This window comes from Rana temporaria, chromosome 1 (assembly GCF_905171775.1).
Source record: "Rana temporaria chromosome 1, aRanTem1.1, whole genome shotgun sequence".
Classification (NCBI taxonomy): domain Eukaryota; kingdom Metazoa; phylum Chordata; class Amphibia; order Anura; family Ranidae; genus Rana; species Rana temporaria.
The window spans coordinates 386,571,425-386,589,899 of NC_053489.1; the positions used below are offsets into that span (position 1 = coordinate 386,571,425).

Here is an 18,475-nt window from a genome sequence, read left to right on the forward strand (position 1 = left end):
TCGGAGGAGGCGTGGTAGGGGCGGGGTCATCGGCATACACTGTGCATGCCGATGACCCCGCCCCTACCACGCCTCCTCCGATCTGACACCTTCTGAGTACACAGACAGGAGGAGGAGCCAGGGAGGAGGTGGGATGCTGCTGTGCTAAAGGTCTGTGTACAAGTAAACAGACAGACTATAGATGACACTTGCGTGGGGGAGCTGATATAAATGAATTCCTGCAGTGATCTATGTGGGGGGAGAGGGTATGTGTTAGGGGACGTTTTAGGAAAATCTGCCTCCACCCCTCCCCCAGCACATGTCCTCCCTCCTCCCAAAGTGCCTACTAACACATGCTGTACCCTTTCCCCCACCCCTGATTCAAAGAGATGCTGGCTGAGTTCCCGGGGCTGTACTCCTTCTGTGCTCATGAGGGGTTCTCACATCCCTGTGCTGTGCTCATGAGGGGTTCCCACCATCCCTGTGCTGTGCTCATGAGGGGTTCCCACCATCCCTGTACTGTGCTGAGTTCCTGGGTCTGTACTCCTTCTGTGCTCATTATGAGAGGTTCCCACCATCCCTGTGCTGTGCTCATGAGGGGTTCCCACCATCCCTGTACTGTGCTGAGTTCCTGGGTCTGTACTCCTTCTGTGCTCATTATGAGAGGTTCCCACCATCCCTGTGCTGTGCTCATGAGGGGTTCCCACCATCCCTGTGCTGTGCTCATGAGGGGTTCCCACCATCCCTGTACTGTGCTGAGTTCCCGGGGCTGTACTCCTTCTGTGCTCATGAGGGGTTCCCACCATCCCTGTACTGTGCTCATGAGAGGTTGCCACCATCCCTGTGCTGTGCTCATGAGGGGTTCCCACCATCCCTGTGCTGTGCTCATGAGGGGTTCCCACCATCCCTGTACTGTGCTGAGTTCCCGGGGCTGTACTCCTTCTGTGCTCATTATGAGAGGTTCCCACCATCCCTGTGCTGTGCTCATGAGGGGTTCCCACCATCCCTGTGCTGTGCTCATGAGGGGTTCTCACCATCCCTGTACTGTGCTGAGTTCCCGGGGGTGTACTCCTTCTGTGCTCATTATGAGAGGTTCCCACCATCCCTGTGCTGTGTTCATGAGGGGTTCTCACCATCCCTGTACTGTGCTCATGAGAGGTTCCCACCATCCCTGTACTGTGCTCATGAGGGGTTCCCACCATCCCTGTACTGTGCTGAGTTCCTGGGTCTGTACTCCTTCTGTGCTCATTATGAGAGGTTCCCACCATCCCTATGCTGTGCTCATGAGGGGTTCTCACCATCCCTGTACTGTGCTCATGAGGGGTTCCCACCATCCCTGTACTGTGCTCATGAGAGGTTCCCACCATCCCTGTACTGTGCTCATGAGGGGTTCCCACCATCCCTGTACTGTGCTGAGTTCCTGGGTCTGTACTCCTTCTGTGCTCATTATGAGAGGTTCCCACCATCCCTGTGCTGTGCTCATGAGGGGTTCCCACCATCCCTGTACTGTGCTCATGAGGGGTTCTCACCATCCCTGTACTGTGCTCATGAGGGGTTCCCACCATCCATGTGCTGTGCTCATGAGGGGTTCCCACCATCCCTGTACTGTGCTGAGTCCCCGGGGCTGTACTCCTGCTGTGCTCATTATGAGGGGTTCCCACCATCCCTGTACTGTGCTCATGAGGGGTTCCCACCATCCCTGTGCTGTGCTCATGAGGGGTTCCCACCATCCCTGTGCTGTGCTCATGAGGGGTTCCCACCATCCCTGTACTGTGCTGAGTTCCCGGGGCTGTACTCCTTCTGTGCTCATTATGAGAGGTTCCCACCATCCCTGTGCTGTGCTCATGAGGGGTTCCCACCATCCCTGTACTGTGCTGAGTCCCCGGGGCTGTACTCCTGCTGTGCTCATTATGAGGGGTTCCCACCATCCCTGTACTGTGCTCATGAGGGGTTCCCACCATCCCTGTGCTGTGCTTATGAGGGGTTCCCACCATCCCTGTGCTGTGCTCATGAGGGGTTCCCACCATCCCTGTACTGTGCTCATGAGAGGTTCCCACCATCCCTGTGCTGTGCTGAGTACCCGGGTCTGTACTCCTGCTGTGCTCATGAGAGGTTCCCACCATCCCTCTGCTGTGCTCATGAGGGGTTCTCACCATCCCTGTAATGTGCTCATGAGGGGTTCCCACCATCCCTGTACTGTGCTCATGAGGGGTTCCCACCATCCCTGTGCTGTGCTCATGAGGGGTTCCCACCATCCCTGTACTGTGCTGAGTTCCCGGGCTGTACTCGTGCTGTGCTCATTATGAGAGGTTCCCACGATCCCTGTGCTGTGCTCATGAGAGGTTCCCACCATCCCTGTACTGTGCTGACTTCCTGGGTTTGTACCCCTGCTGTGCTCATGAGGGGTTCCCATAATCCCTACAGCGCCAGGAAGTCAGCACAGCACAGGGATGGTGGGAACCCCTCATAATGAGCACAGCAGATACTATTAGTCCAGTTTTTTAAAAATTCATCATAACGAATGTGGGTAATTGTTACGAAAAGTGAACAAATCTAACGAAAATTCGTATTTCGTACGAATCTGAATTGAGTTTCGGGCACGAAATACGAAAATAACGGCTAATGCGAAACGGAACTAAACAAAATGAATTTATTGACGGCGCAAATGTCTAGTATATGTATGTGTGTATATATATATATATATATATATATATATATATATATAATATATATATATATAATCTTGTTTCTGTGCAGAAATATCTACATAACAAATGATTTAGTATATTTACTGGTTCCTGGAGGGAGGAGGGGAGGAGAGTTTTGCATAGACAAGTTCCTCCCGTTGCTATGGAAACCTGACCTGAAACTATTACATGCTTGTGCAGCACTGAGCATGTGCGAGAAACAGTCTTGCTTCATGATGCCCACACTTAAGATGGCCCCAGTCAATTTCTATTTTATAAAGTGTCTAAATGCTGTAACAACCTAACAAAACGGACCTTAGTTTACAGACTAACTGTAGTAGAATACATTAAGCTTGTGTATTACAGGGGTTTACATATTTAAAAAGTTTTTATTTTTAAAATTGTGGCCGGAACTCCGCTTTAAGAATGTAACCTGTTTTTATAATTGATGAAAAAATGTAATAAAGAGAATTAAATCAAAAAAAGGATTAGCCTGGTTCACACTTGTACAACAAACGCTCTGACATTGGTCATGTCGCATTACGTGTGAAAATCAATGTTTTCCTATGAAAGCCATCTTAACTGGTCCAACACAAGTCGGTCCGACTTTGAAAATGCTCCCTACCCTTTTTTGGTCCGACTTCGATCCTACTTCATCCCATTGAATATTTTTGAAGTTGGATCAAAGTAGCATCCTTGTCCTAACCATCCGACTTGTGACATCCGACATAATGATTACAGCAGCAGTAAAAGTAATTTATGTCACACTGGGATTGTTTTGATTGGTTAAAGGACAAGTCCTTTGGGGCAGGGCCCCCCCCCCTGCCCCAAATCACCCACCCTCCCATGTTGAGGGCATGCCTGGTACAGTTTGGGGGGGTCTTTCGCTCGTTCGTTCCCTCCCTTTTCCTGACCCGCCAGGCTGCATGCCCGGATAAGGGTCTGGTATGGATTTTGGGGGGACCCCCACATCATTTTTTTCCGGCGTGGGGGTTCCCCATTAAAATCTGTACCAGACCAAAGGGCCTGGTATGCTCTTGGAGGGGAACCCAATGCCGTTTAAAAAAAAAAGCACCACATGCTTGACAAGACATATGACATATGACGACCTGCCATGATGTTCATTGGCAACAGCACCTGAAAAGACCCACATCATAGAAAAAGGCAGACTTCTCCAAGCTCCTCATCTGGGATCTCAAACCCTACCTCCAGTGCTCTCAAAAACCTGCACTGAGAGGAAGAAAAGGTATAGCAATAGGTGCCACAAGTACTTGCAGCCAATCTGCTAGCAGTACACCACCAGTTGCTTTCAGCAGACACATTTTGCTACCCCAGTTAATGAATTGTAAAAAAAAAAAAAAATTGTCCCAGGAATCCACATGCTCAGCATCTAAATGTTAGCATGGCCAAATTGCTAGCACTGTGACTTATGCCTCTTCAGCTGGTAGACTCTGCCCCCTTTCATGAATTTGTGGAATGTGCTGTACCACAGTGGCAGGTTCCAAAACAACATTTTTTTTCACGTAAAGGCCATTCCATCTCTCTATATTCATGTGAATGGCAATGTTTTGACCTTGTTGGACAGGGTGGTCAGCAGCAAGGTTTATATTACTGCTGACTCATGGTCCAGCAGGCATGGGCAGGGATGTTACTTTTCCTTCACGGCGCACTGGGTAACTCTGCTGGCAGCTGGGAAGGATGCAGGACAGGGTTCAGTGTTGGAGTTTGTTCCACCTCCATGCCTCCAAAAACCTGTTGGTAATTCTGCCACAACATCTGTATGCTCCCCTCTCTCCCTCCTCTTCTTCTATGGCTTCTTCTGTAGAATTATCCTCTGAACCAGCAGTGCTCTGTAAGAGCTCAAGGGGCTACGCAAGCAGTCAAGTGAAAAGATGCCATGCGGTGCTTCAGTTGGTCTGCCTAGGGGACAGGAGCCACACTGGGGCAGAGATTTTGTCAGCTCTGCAGGGGCAGGTTTAGAGGCGGTTGATGCCACGGCAGCTTGAGCCAGGAATGGTTGTAAGCGACAATGGCACCAACCTTCTCTCCGCCCTCCGACAGGGACACTTGACCCATGTTCCATGTTTGGCACACGTCCTGGATTTGGTGGTGCAGTGTTTCTTGACCAGATACCCAGGCTTACAAGATTTCCTGAGGCAGGTCAGAAAAGTGTGTGGTAATTTCTGGCAGTCATAGAATGCAAGTGCTAAGGTGGCTGACATTCAAAGGGAATTTAACCTGCCCACCAACTGTCTCATTTGTTACATACCCACCAGGTGGAACTCAACATTAGTAATGCTGCAGTAGCTGCACACACAGCAGAGAGTACCTGTGTGAGTATAGCATCAGGACAGGGTCAGGGGAGCTTGACTTCTTTTCGCCACGCCACTGGCTACTGATAAAGGATGCATGCACTCTCCTGTCACCATCTGAGGAGGCCACAAGAATGCATGCATCAGTGACACTGTCCCTATAATCTTCCTGCACACGCTTTGTGGAATCATGGACAGGGCATTCTCAAGACACCCTTTATGCAGATAGCATTCCTGTGGGGCTGCCAAACACACAGGAAGAAGTGGAGGAGGATTGTGTCAGCATGGATGTAGAGGATAACACGCAGCAGTCTTCAGGGAATGTTTTTCCGTCCCCAGAGTTGTACGTGGCTGGGAGGAGCTAGTTCCTGATAATGTCATCCTTAGTGACCCAGAGGACTCAGAATCTAATGCCTCTGCAAACTTAGGCTGCATGGCCTCCCTGATTCTGCAAAGAATGCACAAGGACCCTAGGATTTGTGATATCAAGGAGATGGATCATTACTGGCTGGCCCTTCTTGATCCACGTTACAAAAGGTAAAGTTCGCAGAGGCAGCAGATGATGAAATATCTTCAGGAGGTCTTGAAGAAAAGTTTGTGTAACACCTTTCCAGACCCTGTAAACCATTTCCTGGTGCTAGACAACATGTTTCTAAAGCTTAGTTCGGTCAGAGGAAGAGCAGTGGAGAAGATGGTCAGCTGACCGATGCCGTTAAACAATTTTTCAGTCCTCGACGCTAAGGTCTGATCTGATTAAGCAACCATCGCCAGCGTCTGCATTATATAGTGCAGGAATATCTAGGGGCAAGAGCAGACTTGGAGACCTTTCCAACAGAGCATCCACTGGGTTAGTGGGTCTTGAGGATGGACCACTGGCCAGAACTTGCTCAATTTGCAATCAAACTACTGGCCTGCCCTGCAGCCAGCGTGCTTTCTTAACACACATTCAATGCTGCTGGAGGGTTTGTAATGGATCAAAGAGTTTGCCTGTCCACAGATCCCGTTTATAGGCTCACATTTCTAAAACAATGAATCAGTCCTGGTACAGCAGCTATCAAGCCCCTGATGCTGATGTAATGATTGAATTTGCTATGGATCTGGGATCCATTGAAAACTGCCTATGCTGCCTATCCTATTCCTCCAGAATCTTGATGATGCTAGCTTCCAATATTTTTGGTTTAGGGCACCATCAACACCCAGGGCCCGATTTTTCTGGCCCTGTTTAACAGGGGCATGTAATTAATTTTTTTTAAATAATATTTAATAGCAGGGCCCGTTCCTGCGCCCAACAAGAGTAACTGTGAGGGGTTACAGTGTTCTGGAACCAGTATATAGTGCAGTTCGTATAGTATATATACTGCAATTTAAAGTATATAGTGAAGTGTGTAAAGTATATATACTGCAATTCAGAGTATATAGTGCAGTCCGCATAGTATATATACTGCAGTTCATATATAGTATATAGTGCAGTCAATGTAGCATATATAATACAGTACAGAGTATATAGTGCAGTGTACAGTATATAATATAGTGTATTATAGTGGTTAAGGGGAACCCTATGACAGAATTAAGGATTTTTTTTAAATGGCATGCCCCCCACCAGTCCATACCAAGCTCTTTGGGTCTGGTATAGAGTTTAAGGAGAATTCCACACCAAAATAAAAAAAACGGTGTGGGGTTCCCCTCACCAGAATCCATACCAGACCCTTATCTGAGTAAGCAGCCTGGCAGGCCCCCCTCTGAACCATACCAGACCGCTTGCCCTCAAGATGGGGAGGGTGCTTTGGGGTCCCCTCCAAAGCACCTCAGACAAGGGCCTCATCCCCACAATCCTGGCCCAGTGGTTGTGGGGGTCTGCGGGCAGCGGGCCTATCGGTATATGGAAGCTCCCTTTAACAAGGGGGCCCCCAGATTCTGCCCCCCCCATGTGAATAGGTATCGGGCACATTGTACCCCTACCCATTCACCAAAAAAGTGTCAAAAAGCAAAACCACAATACACAGTTTTGGTCCGTCTGCACCGTGATTGAAGATGGATGGATATCGCAGGACTCTTTATTTTTATTATTTAATAAAGGAATTGACAAAAACTGTGTATTGTGGTTTTTACTTTGTCATTTTTTTGGTGAGGGGGGGATCTGAGGGTCCCCTTGATAAAGGGCGCCTCCAGATTCTGATAAGCCACTCGCCCGCAGACCCCCACAACCAATGGCCAGGTTTGTGGGATGAGGCCCTTGTCCCCATCAACATGGGGACAAGGTGCTTTCGGGGGGCCCCAAAAAAAACTCACTAAGTTGAGGGTAAGCTTCCTGGTATGGTTCTGGAGGGGGGGCGCTCGCTCATCCCCCTATCCTTGCCTGCCAGTCTACTTGCTTGGATAAGGGTATGCTATGGATTTTGGGGGGGAGCCCATGCTGTTTTATTTTTATTTTATTTTGGCGTAGAGGGCCTTAAATGGACTGGGGGGGGCCCACGCCAATTTTTTCCTTGATTTTTTTTATCTACTGTATATTGCCAGGAATCTGCAATACATTACAGCCACAAGCAAGTTTAAATATTTTTTTTTTCCTTTTAGAAGTGTCATTTTGCTACGGTACTGTAAAACAGATGCACCACTTTACAGGCAGACTAAGGGGGCCCCCTCCCCAGGCAGGTTATTTAAAGGAATATTTCATTTTTATTGTTTCACTTTAAAGAGGAAGTAAACCCTCTAAAGCATTTCTTTAAAAAAAAACCTGCAAGAGAAAGGCATAATGAGCTAGTATGCATAATGCATAATGAGCTAGTAAAAATATCGGCGCTTTACCGCCACCAGTGTGAAAGGGGCCTAAATCTAGGCTTACCTGTAGGTTAAAGTCCCTGAAACGACTCTCGTTCCTCACCTCCGCCACCATTGATACCCGAGTTACTTCCGGGTATCTCGGCTCCAGCGCTATGATTGGCTGGAGCCGCGATGACGTCACTCCTGCGCATTAACGCGGGAGCCGTCAGCGAAGGCACGATCGCCCTCACTAACGGCACGCTTAGTGCACCTGCGCCGTTGTCTACAGCGCATGCACCGTAGACATCGGTGCAATTTTTTCTGCAAATATCTCCTAAATCTTGTAGGTTTAGGAGATATTTTTTGCACCTACAGGTAAGCCTTAGACCCCTTTCACACTGGGGAGGTTTGCAGGCACTATTGCGCTAACCCACCTGAAACAGTGGCTGCTGTTTCACACAGGAGCGGTGCGCTAGCAGGACCAAAAGTCCTGGTAGCCGCATCTTTGGAGCGGTGAAGGAGAGGTGTGTTTACCGCTCCTCCACCTCTCCTTACCTTTGAAAGCAATGGGACACCGCGGCTATACCACCGGCAATGGGCCTCTGCAGAGGCCCATTGCTGGCGATATTAACCCTTATTCGGCCGCTAGCAGGGGTAAAATCGCACCGCTAGTGGCCGAATACCGAGGCAATTCCGATGGTAAAGCGGCGCTTTACCGGCACCAGTGTGAAAGGGGCCTAAATCTAGGTGGTCTGTATGGGTTTATAAAAACTTTAAGCATTATTAAAATTACTGCTTCTGAAAAAACTGCAGTTTTAAAAATGTTTTTTTTGCTTGGATACATGTCCCCTGGGGCAGTACCTGGGTCCCCAAACAGGACTCGCTTGCAGAAGCACAGTGGTGACCACTTGTGGGATGCCAATAGCTTCACCGCAGCCCGAACAGTCTGCAGTTTGTCCAAAGGGAGAAAAACTCTTGCCTCTGATGAGTCCAAAATCAAACCCAGGTACTCCAGGCGTTGCGTCTGTACCAACACCAACTTCTGGAGGTTCAGAACCCAAACGAACTCCCGAAGAGCCTGATTGACGATCACCACATTCTCCTCTAATTCTGAGGCGGAAGCTGCTCTCAGAAGGAGGTCGTCCAGGTAGCCCATAATTGCGATTCCTCACTGTCTCAGTAAAGCCAGAATTGGGGCAAGCACCTTGCTGAAAACCCTTGGTGCCGATGCCAGACCAAAAGAGAGAGCTAGAAATTGGTAGTGCTCGTCCCCGACCGCAAACTGCAGAAACCTCTGATGCCTGACGAATATGGGTACATGTAAGTATGCGTCCTTGATGTCCAGGGATGTCAGGAAATCTCCCGGATGGAGTGCAGCGACCACAGAGCGAACTGAACCTTTGCATCTTCACAAAGCTGTTGACGGCCTTGAGGTCCAGGATCGGACGGACCCCCTTCTTCTTCAGGACTACAAACAGATTGGAGTAGAAGCCCTGAAACCGTTCCTGCGACGGTACCGGCACTATCACTCCGCACAGCAGCAGGTCCTGCACAGCCCCAAACAAGGCTTCCCGATGAGCCGGAAGAAGATGAAGGTTGGAGGAAAAAAACCTGTTTGGTGGACAAGAAAAAAACTCTATCTTGTATCCTGATGAAACCACTTTGCAGACCCACTGGTCTGAAAGCAGGGAGGTCCACCGAGCTGCAAACTCCCAAAGGCGACCCCCCACCCGAGAGTCAGGCGGGGGCAAACCTTCATGCTGTCATAGATTTGTTCGCAGGCTTGTTTGGCTTGAGGAACCAGGGATGCTTCTGTCCCTCAGCGGACACCTTGTCAGTCTGGGAACACTTACCTGCCGACCCGGGCGGACGAAAAAATCGCTTCTGAGCGGAAAAGGAGGGCAATGGCATACGGCGTGGCTCCTTACCTATTCTGGACTGTAGGAGCAACGTACTCTTACCCCCAGTAACATTTTTAATAATGTCATCCAGCAAAGCTCCAAAGAGCCTCTCTCCCTGGAAAGGCAAATCCGCCAGAGCTTTCTTAGATGCCTGGTCCGCAGACCAGCTTTTTAGCCAAATCAGGCGACGTAGCACCACAGCAGATACTGAGGCTCTAGAAAGCAAGGGGGTCGCATCTAAGACCGCATCGCAGACATACTTAAGTCCATGCACCAACTGGGCTGCCAGTTCCAAACAGACCGGGGAAGCCTGTTGCTTTATCTTATTTAACCTGGATACCGGGGGGTCCACAATCGGGAGAGATGTCCATTTTTTCAGGAAATTCTCCTCAAAGGGGTAACGCACCACCATGCGTTTTGGGAACAAAAAGGCCCTTTGCAGGCGTTGCCATTTTTTAAAGATACATTTATCAAAATAGGTCAGGTAGGAAAAAACCTTAGCCGTGGGGGCCGGCTTGTGAGAACCAAAAGGGATCGACACCTCTGTAGATGCCCCCACCATATCCTCCATCTTTAGGGTATTCCGCATAAGCGCTCCTACAAGCGCCCTTTCCTGCGCTGACCTGGACACAGAGTCATCTTCACTGTCCGAACGGTCCTGGTCCGCATTCTCTGAAACCTCAGAACAGGGGCCGGTTGCCACAGCAAGGCCGAATCTGAATCAGAGCTTAATCCAGAAGACGGTGGGGGTGTTTTTTACTCCCCTTGTGCCCGTACACCGCTTTCACCCTGGCAACAAAATACTCCAGGACCGCCGACAAAGCGTCCATAGGCACCGCAGGTGCAGGGGAAGCGATTGCCAACACAGGTATGTCTGGAGAAGAAGCGCCAGAGTCTGACGCCATGCTGACCCACACTTGCCTGACACCCGCTAGGGTCCGAAGGCAAGCCACACCAAAAGTCCACCCTCCTAGGTGCCACAGACTGAGGGCCCCCCGTAGGACTCACCACCCAGACCCAGGTACTGAGCTGTGCTGCTGTCCACTCTCCCTTACGAGGTGCTCTGTGTGATTCAAAGAAATCACACAGAAGAAAATCTCTCAGTGCTAGAGGCAAAAACAAGCTGGGACTACTAGAAAATAGCCGCTGGCCGCCTCAGCACACTTGAGGGCTCTGGCAAAATGGCCGCCGCACTTCCCTGAACTAAGGTTACAGCAAAATGGCCACAACCTCACAAAAAAGTACCACAAACACCCCAACAAGGCCCAAATATAGGGAGGAGACGAGCAGGCCCCATACACAGCACAGCCCCCAGTCCGGACTTGGAGCCCCCCTGGAGGACACCTGACAGTCACACAGCGGACCCAAGCATGGGGAGAAGGGAAAGGACAGGGAGAGAAGAAAGGGAGAGTGAGAGACCCTCTATTCGACCTCTCAGGGAATGCCCAGTTGCTCCATCATGCCAAAACAGGTGGGACCATACTTACCCCTCCTGTAGGAACTGCTGCGCGCATTCCATGGACAGACCCTTCACCCGAGCGGTACGGGGTGGCTGTCAGCCATGGTACACTGTGACACGGATAGCGGTCATATGTATGCCCCGGAGCATATAGCACGCCGGCCACCTCTGAATCAGAAGGGGCATGTCGTGGCCGACCCAGCGCATAGCTAGGGCCTGCTCACGCTCGATGGCTGGGCTGGGGAGACTACCAGGATCTATATTATCCAGCCTGTCCCCCAACCCGGCTGTTGATAGTAGATCACAGGAATCAAAAAAGAAAAAAAGACAAGAAAATCTCTAGGACCAATGTTCACCACCGGGAGCCAGGTCCTTCTCCTACACTAGGCAGAAAAAAACTGAGCTGCTGGATGCAGTGTGAGGGGTTATATCCAGTAGGACCTCCCCCTGGGCGGTATTGTGCAGTTTTGCTGTTTCTACATGTTCTGCCTAGTCCTCTCCTGAAGGTGGCGATATAACCCTAAGGTTAAGAATTAAAGTGCTGTGTCCATCAATGAACGAAAGAGAAATCTGATTACCTCTCGTCGGATCAGGAAGGATTTCTTTCCCCTGCTGTAGCAAATTGTATCATGCTCTGCCGGGGTTTTTTGCCTTCCTCTGGATTGACTTGGGTTATAGAATTGGGTATATGGGTATATATTCTTAGTATATTTTCTTATTTTATGGTTGAACTAGATGGACTTGTGCCTTTTTTTAACCTGACTAACTATGTAACTATAAGGGACTATATACATGATTTTAGTAATGAAAGCGCTATCATTAGCAGTAATCAGCATGGATTCATAAAGAATCGTTCTTGCCAAACCAATCTATAAACCTTCTATGAGGAGGTGAGTTGCCATCTAGATAAAGAAAGGCCCGTAGACGTGGTGTATCTGTATTTTGCAAAAGCATTTGACACAGTTCCCCATAAACGTTTACTGTACAAAAAAAGGTCCGTTGGCATGGACCATAGAGTGAGTACATGGATTGAAAACTGTCTACAAGGGCAAGTTTGGAGGGTGGTGATAAATGGGGAGTACTCGGAATGGTCAGGGGTGGGTAGTGGGGTCCCCCAGGATTCTGTGCTGGGACCAAGCCTATTTAATTTGTTCATGAGCGACCTGGAGGATGGGGTAAACAGCTCAATCTCTGTATTTGCGAACGAAGCAGGGCAATAACTTCTCTGCAGGATGTGGAAATTTAAACAAATTAATGGGGTGGGCAACTACATGGCAAATGAGGTTTAATGTAGAATAATGTATTTGGGTGGCAAAAATATGAATTCAATCTATATACACTGGGGTGAGAACCTCTGGGGTAATCTAGGAAGGAAAAGGACCTGGGGGTCCTAGTAGATGATAAGCTCAATAATGGCATGCAATGCCAAGCTGCTGCTAACAAAGCAAACAGAATATTGGCATGCATTAAAAAGGGGATCAACTCCAGAGATAAAACAATAATTCTCCCGCTCTACAAGACTCTGGTCCGGTCACACCTAGAGTATTCTGTCCTTTTCTGGGCACCAGTCCTCAAGAAGGATGTACTGGAAATGGAGCGAATACAAATAAGGTGTCGGAGACCTGTTTCCCGACCACTGCGTGCACCGGGAGCGCGCGCATGCACGCTAATACGGGTTGGCGCCATTATGCCTTTAAAAAGCCATTAGCTGCATCCATACAGTGCTGTCTGATCTGCAGCTCTGTATCAGTATCCTGAATCCCTGTCTAACCTGTTACCAGCACCGACCCGGCTTTATCTGACTATCCAAACCTCTCCGATCCTTGACCCTTGGCTCGTTTGACCTTGCTCACCTTCTTTGCCTACCTGCTACCAGACCCTTTGCCTGAACCTTTGACTACGCTTAAGCCCTCTGCATCAGCTGCCTGATTGCCTGTTTGGACCCCGCCTGTGTGACTCCGCTACTGCCTGTTGATTGTACTTAACCCGGCTTACCTCACCAGCTCCTGCTGCCGCTGTTCCAGTACCACCAGCTCCTGGATTGCTGATCCACCACTTCCGCTCCAACTGTCCTCAGTTCCAGCCATCCTTGAAGGATCATCATCCAGTGCCTGACTACTGCTACCACTCCGGCACTCCTACCTCACTGTGCTCCTGAGCTTGCTGTTCTCACTTCAGTGACTCACGAGCCAGGGCTGTAAGAGAGGCCTTCTCCTGCAAACTAGGCTCTGATTACCAGGCACGTTCGTACATAACATAAGGGTAACAAAGCTAATAAAGGGTCTGGAAGATGTTAGATATGAGAAAAGGTTGCAAGCACTGTACTTATTCTCTCTGGAGAAGAGACGCTTGAGATGGGATATGATTTCAATTTACAAATACCGTACTGATGACCCCACAATAGGGATAAAACTTTTTTGTGGAAGGGAGACATGTGACAAGACATGTGGCCACTCATTAAAATGACAGGAAAAGAGGTTTAACCTTAAACTACGTAGAGGGTTCTTTACTGTAAGAGCGGCAAGGATGTGGAATTCCCTTCCACAGGCGGTGGTATCAGTGAGGAACATTGATAGTTTCAAAAAAACATTAGATAAGCACCTGACCGACCACCACATATGGGGTTATACAAAGTAATATTGACATATAATCACACACATAGGTTGGACTTGATGGACTTGTGTCTTTTTTTAATCTTAACTCCTATGTAACTATGCAAGGTACCTACAACTTCCTCATTTCATTCAACAGCTCCTGCAGTCCCAGCCCACCCCTTACGCTTTGCCCCAATTTGAGAGAGTTCGGCCCCCCTCACTTGGCCTCATCTCATTGATTTATTCTTCAATAATTTCTTCCAGAAGACCTCTGTCTTACCTCTGTCCTAACCCCCCCCCCCCCTTGAATAGGAAAGTAAATTAGGGATGTGACTGGACCCAGAGGACTGGCAGATCATGTCCTTGGCACTTTCCAAAAGCTCTAAAATGTTCTTATGCAGGGGTCAAGTCCTGGGGAAAAAAGTGTGGGAACTCCCACCCAAGATCCACTCCCCCACCAAAAAAAAAAAAATTATATGCATAATTACTAAACCGCATGTTTTTTTTAAGCAAGGATTAAAAAATTAATAAAGGATTACTAAGGTTCGCCTGCCCCTGACAGTGACTCGAGCTGGGCATCGCCGCTTAGTGAAGGATTGGCTCAGGCGGTTCGGCTGCTCTCGGCTGCTCTAGTCCTGCAAAGGGAACTGCGTTCCTGCTGTGAAAAAAGTGCAGGAACTCCGTACCCACGCGTTCCCGCAGGACTTGAGCCCTGTTCTTATGTTGGAGAATGCCTATAAAATATTATACAGATGGTACTATACACTGGCTAGGCTGGCTCGTTTCAGTCCAACTTATTTTCCACTCTGCTTCTGAGGATGTTCACAGGTGGGCATAATGAAACACATATGGTGGTTTTGCCCAATGTTGTGCAGACTGAGTCAGGGTCTATGCCCTTCTTTGTACCTTATTTCACACTGGCTTAAAAAGAGACCCATACAAAGCTCTTCTTTGCAAACCAATTTCAAAACTGCTTTGTCCAGAACGACAACTTCCTGTTCCAACATGACTGCGTACCTGTGCACAAGGCAAGGTACAAAAAGACATGGATAAGTGAGGTCAGGACTCTGTGCCGACCAGTCAAGTTCCTCTACCCCAAACTCATTCATCTATGTCTTTATAAACCTTGCTTTGTGCACTGATGTATAGTCATGTTCAAGCAGAAAGTCGCTATCCCCAAACTGTTCCCACAAAGTTAGAAGCATGACATTGTCTAAAATGTCTTGGTACGCTGATGCCTTAGGAGTTCCCTTCACTGGAACTAAGGGGCCAAGCCCAACCCCTGAAAAACAACCCCACACCATAATCCCCTTCTACCAAATGATTTGGACCAGTACACAAAGCAAGGTTTATAAAGACATACATGAGCGAGTTTGAGGTAGAGTAACTTGACTGGCCTGCACACAGTCCTGACCTCAACCCGAAAGAACACCTTTGGGATGAATTTAGAGCGGAGACTGCAAACCAGGCCTTCTTGTCTAATATCAGTGCCTGACCTCACAAATGTGCTTCTGGAAGAATGGCCAAACATTCCCATAGACACACTCGTAAACCTTGTGGACAGCCTTCCCAGAAGAGTTGAAGCTGTTATAGCTTCAAAGGGTTGACCAACTCAATATTGAACCCTACAGACTAAGACTGATGCCATTAAAGTTAATGTGCGTGTAAAGGCAGGCATCCCAATACTTTTGACAATATAGTGTATAGCTAAATACTCTACTTACCTGTGAACCAGTGGAATACCTCCCAGGAGCTTGAGAGCTAGATGTTTTATTTGAACCAATTGAATTATCCATACTTTTTCCACTACAGCAATGAGTTCGTAAACATTTGCCATATTCTTTCCGCACCTAAAAGAGAATTTAGAAAAATTTGCTTTTCCATAAATCTTATGCAGCTTGCCATGCAAAATAAAAGTGTTTCAAGTTAAAAAGTTAAAAGTTAAAAAGTTATACAATCAATGCACAAAAAAAGTGTTTTTTTATCATGCAATGAAAGACAATTTTAAGGGCTTCCTTAGCAAATGTGTGTATGGTTTAATTTTAGCTTAGCAACCAGTCAATTTTCAACTGTCATTTCTGCAGTTTAGGTCTGAAGATGAAACAAAGATGTTTCTTGTAGTATATTTTTTATACACCAAATCCAATTGATTTGATTTTTAAAAACAGTTAAATACAATCTGTGATGAACCAAAATATTCCTGTAAATAGAAACTGATAGGTAAACTAGTAGTCAGGTGAGAACAATCATGAAAAAATACAGCTAGCATGTGGAGAATGGTTATTTCCACCAAAGGCTTCAGACGCTTTAAAGCTAAGTTCACCTTTTGAACATGTTACGTGTTCCACCCATATTTAGGGTGGAACATGTAACAAGTTCCAGCTCCTGCCCCCTCCCTGTGACAGTGGTGCGGGTTATTCACCTTGCACCCGCTGTAATTTTTTTAAAACAGTGCGGCTGTGTGGGGCTCTGCCCATACAGCCGCATCATTCATTCACAGACTCTTGTGAATGAATAAACTACAAGTACAATCTTCCACTGCAGCAGATGGACTTGTAGTTTCAATGGGCTGGGGAGGGGGGATAAGCGCTCTTGTCCTCTGGCTTTAAAACAAAAAGCCTATAAATTAGTATCTACTGACCATGGGGAAATGCTTTCCAGGCTCCTGCAGGAAAAAATAATACATACAAAATATATGTACATTTTTTTTTTTTTCTGTAAAGGTGAACTTATCCTTTAACCTGGCACCTTTGTCAGCTAAAAGCTTGAGTTCACATGGGCAACACATAGGGCCCTGCACTACAAAGAATCACATAGGTGCTATTTTCAAGCTGTTGTGGTAATTTGGTAGCCCATTCAAATATGCTCCCTTATGGTCTGTTAAATACACAAATGTATTATATCTGTTCAACAAAATTGCTCCTTGCTATCTATGTGTAGTGCAAAACAAACCCCCGTCCCACCAGGGAGAAGAGAGAGAAGTATTATGTAGTCATAACACACTACTTGTCCTGCGATGACAATGCTGCTTAGTACAATTGTCACCCTAGGACAGGAAGTGTGTTAACAGCAATATTGAGTTTTTAAGATAAAGGAAAAAATGTGACAAAAAAAAAAAAACAATGCAGCCACCATAGACGGGTAAGCTGCAATACATTTTTGTTCTTGGGATTAAATATGCTTTAGCACAACACACATTTGTTAAACACAACAAACTGTCATTGTATGAAAAAGCCCATCTCTCCGCAGATCTCCACTGAGCCGGCGGATGACAAGTCCCTCTCTGCTCACTGAGCTGGGAGGGGCTTACGCAGCACCGCTGTCTCCTATGGAGAGATCTGATGAAAACAGACAGCATATCCGTTTTCATCAGATCTCACCCAATCCGATATGAACGGATGGGGACGTATCACCATCTGTCTGATTTTAGCGGATCGGATGTCAGCGGACATGTCTCCGCTGACATCCGACGCTCCATAGGCATGCAAGGAGTGGCCGTTCAGGTCCGCCGTCAAAACTGACAGGCGGACCTGAACAGTCCGACCGTGTGAAAGAGGCCAAACGGTCCTTATAAATAAAAATTGAAAAGAAAGAAAGAATAGAAATCTGCACACTTGGGTGTTTTTATATACAGGATTTATGGGAATCAGCATGAACCATGAAAAGTAATACACCTATAGATTTACCTTCTTTTGTAGAACACAGTGGAAAATGAATATAAACATTCCCTGAAGACAATTAAAAATTGTGAACAGATAAGCCATAATGACTGTGCTCTCATTGATATACATTAATCCAAAGGCCCAGGTCAGTCCCAGAAGACAGAGAAGTGCTATTGCACCTATAACCCACGATCTGTAAAGGAAAAAAAATCACACTGCATTAGTGTTACTGTAAGATTCATAGTAATATTTTTCATTATGATGCTTTTCACAAGCTAAAATCATTTGAGAAAATATGCAGTTACTTCCACGTGACTGAGAAAATGCACCCTATTTATGGGTTTGTCAAACAATAAATTTGTTATATATGGACAACAGTCATTTAAGTAAATATAATGCACTTGAAATGATATCACTTAGTTTTATGTTAAAATAAAGATTAATTAAAAAATGTGCATAAGTACAATACACTACACACCACTGTGTAGTAATACTGTATTTCTTGCAGAACCGGTCTAATCATTTTAATGTATTTAGGGTGCTCACAGATTGCTGTGATTACATTTGAAAATCACATTAAAAATTGTTTGTGCCCAACAAATAACTTAGCTTCTTATACTGTATATACAGTAGATAGTGTTTTGCTACCCATCTTTCAAGTTTTCCTAAGAAGATCTATTATCAACCAACACCTCTCTGATTGAGCCTATCTCCATTATGGCTGAGCTTTGCCTTTTCTTCTCATCTCCAAAAAATAGGATTTTATGCTGACCGTAAAATCTTTCTCTGAGTTCATGGACGGACACAGCCTAAATCTTGACTTAGTGGGTATTAGCCTTCCTTTAGGAGTTGACTAGGCAGTAACTTATATAAAAGGTTAACTTATCATACACACCCTATAGCCCCGCCCAGGGAGCAGGCCCTCTGGGTATAACCCCTCTCTCTGCATCTCGCAGATCAGTTTGTCAAAAAGCAGTACACACATAAAAAGAAGGGGAGGGTGCTGTGTCCGTCCATGAACTCAGAGAAAGAGATTTTACGGTGAGCATAAAATCCTATTAACTCTTTCGTTCATGGACGGACACAGCCTTAATCTTGACTTAGTGGGACGTCCCAAAGCA

General features: G+C 47.0%; 1 protein-coding gene across 18 annotated transcripts in view; it reads right to left on the reverse strand.

Moving 5' to 3' along the window:
- ADGRL3 (adhesion G protein-coupled receptor L3) overlaps positions 1–18,475 on the reverse strand; it is a 1,059,382-nt gene that overhangs the window by 245,673 nt on the left and 795,234 nt on the right. For all 18 annotated transcript variants that reach the window (XM_040322560.1, XM_040322545.1, XM_040322548.1 and 15 more), the window contains 2 exons: positions 17,379–17,547; positions 15,417–15,542 (listed from right to left, as the gene is read on the reverse strand). In XM_040322560.1, coding sequence (XP_040178494.1) covers positions 15,417–15,542; positions 17,379–17,547 — 295 coding nt within the window. The remainder of the gene's footprint in view (positions 1–15,416; positions 15,543–17,378; positions 17,548–18,475) is intronic.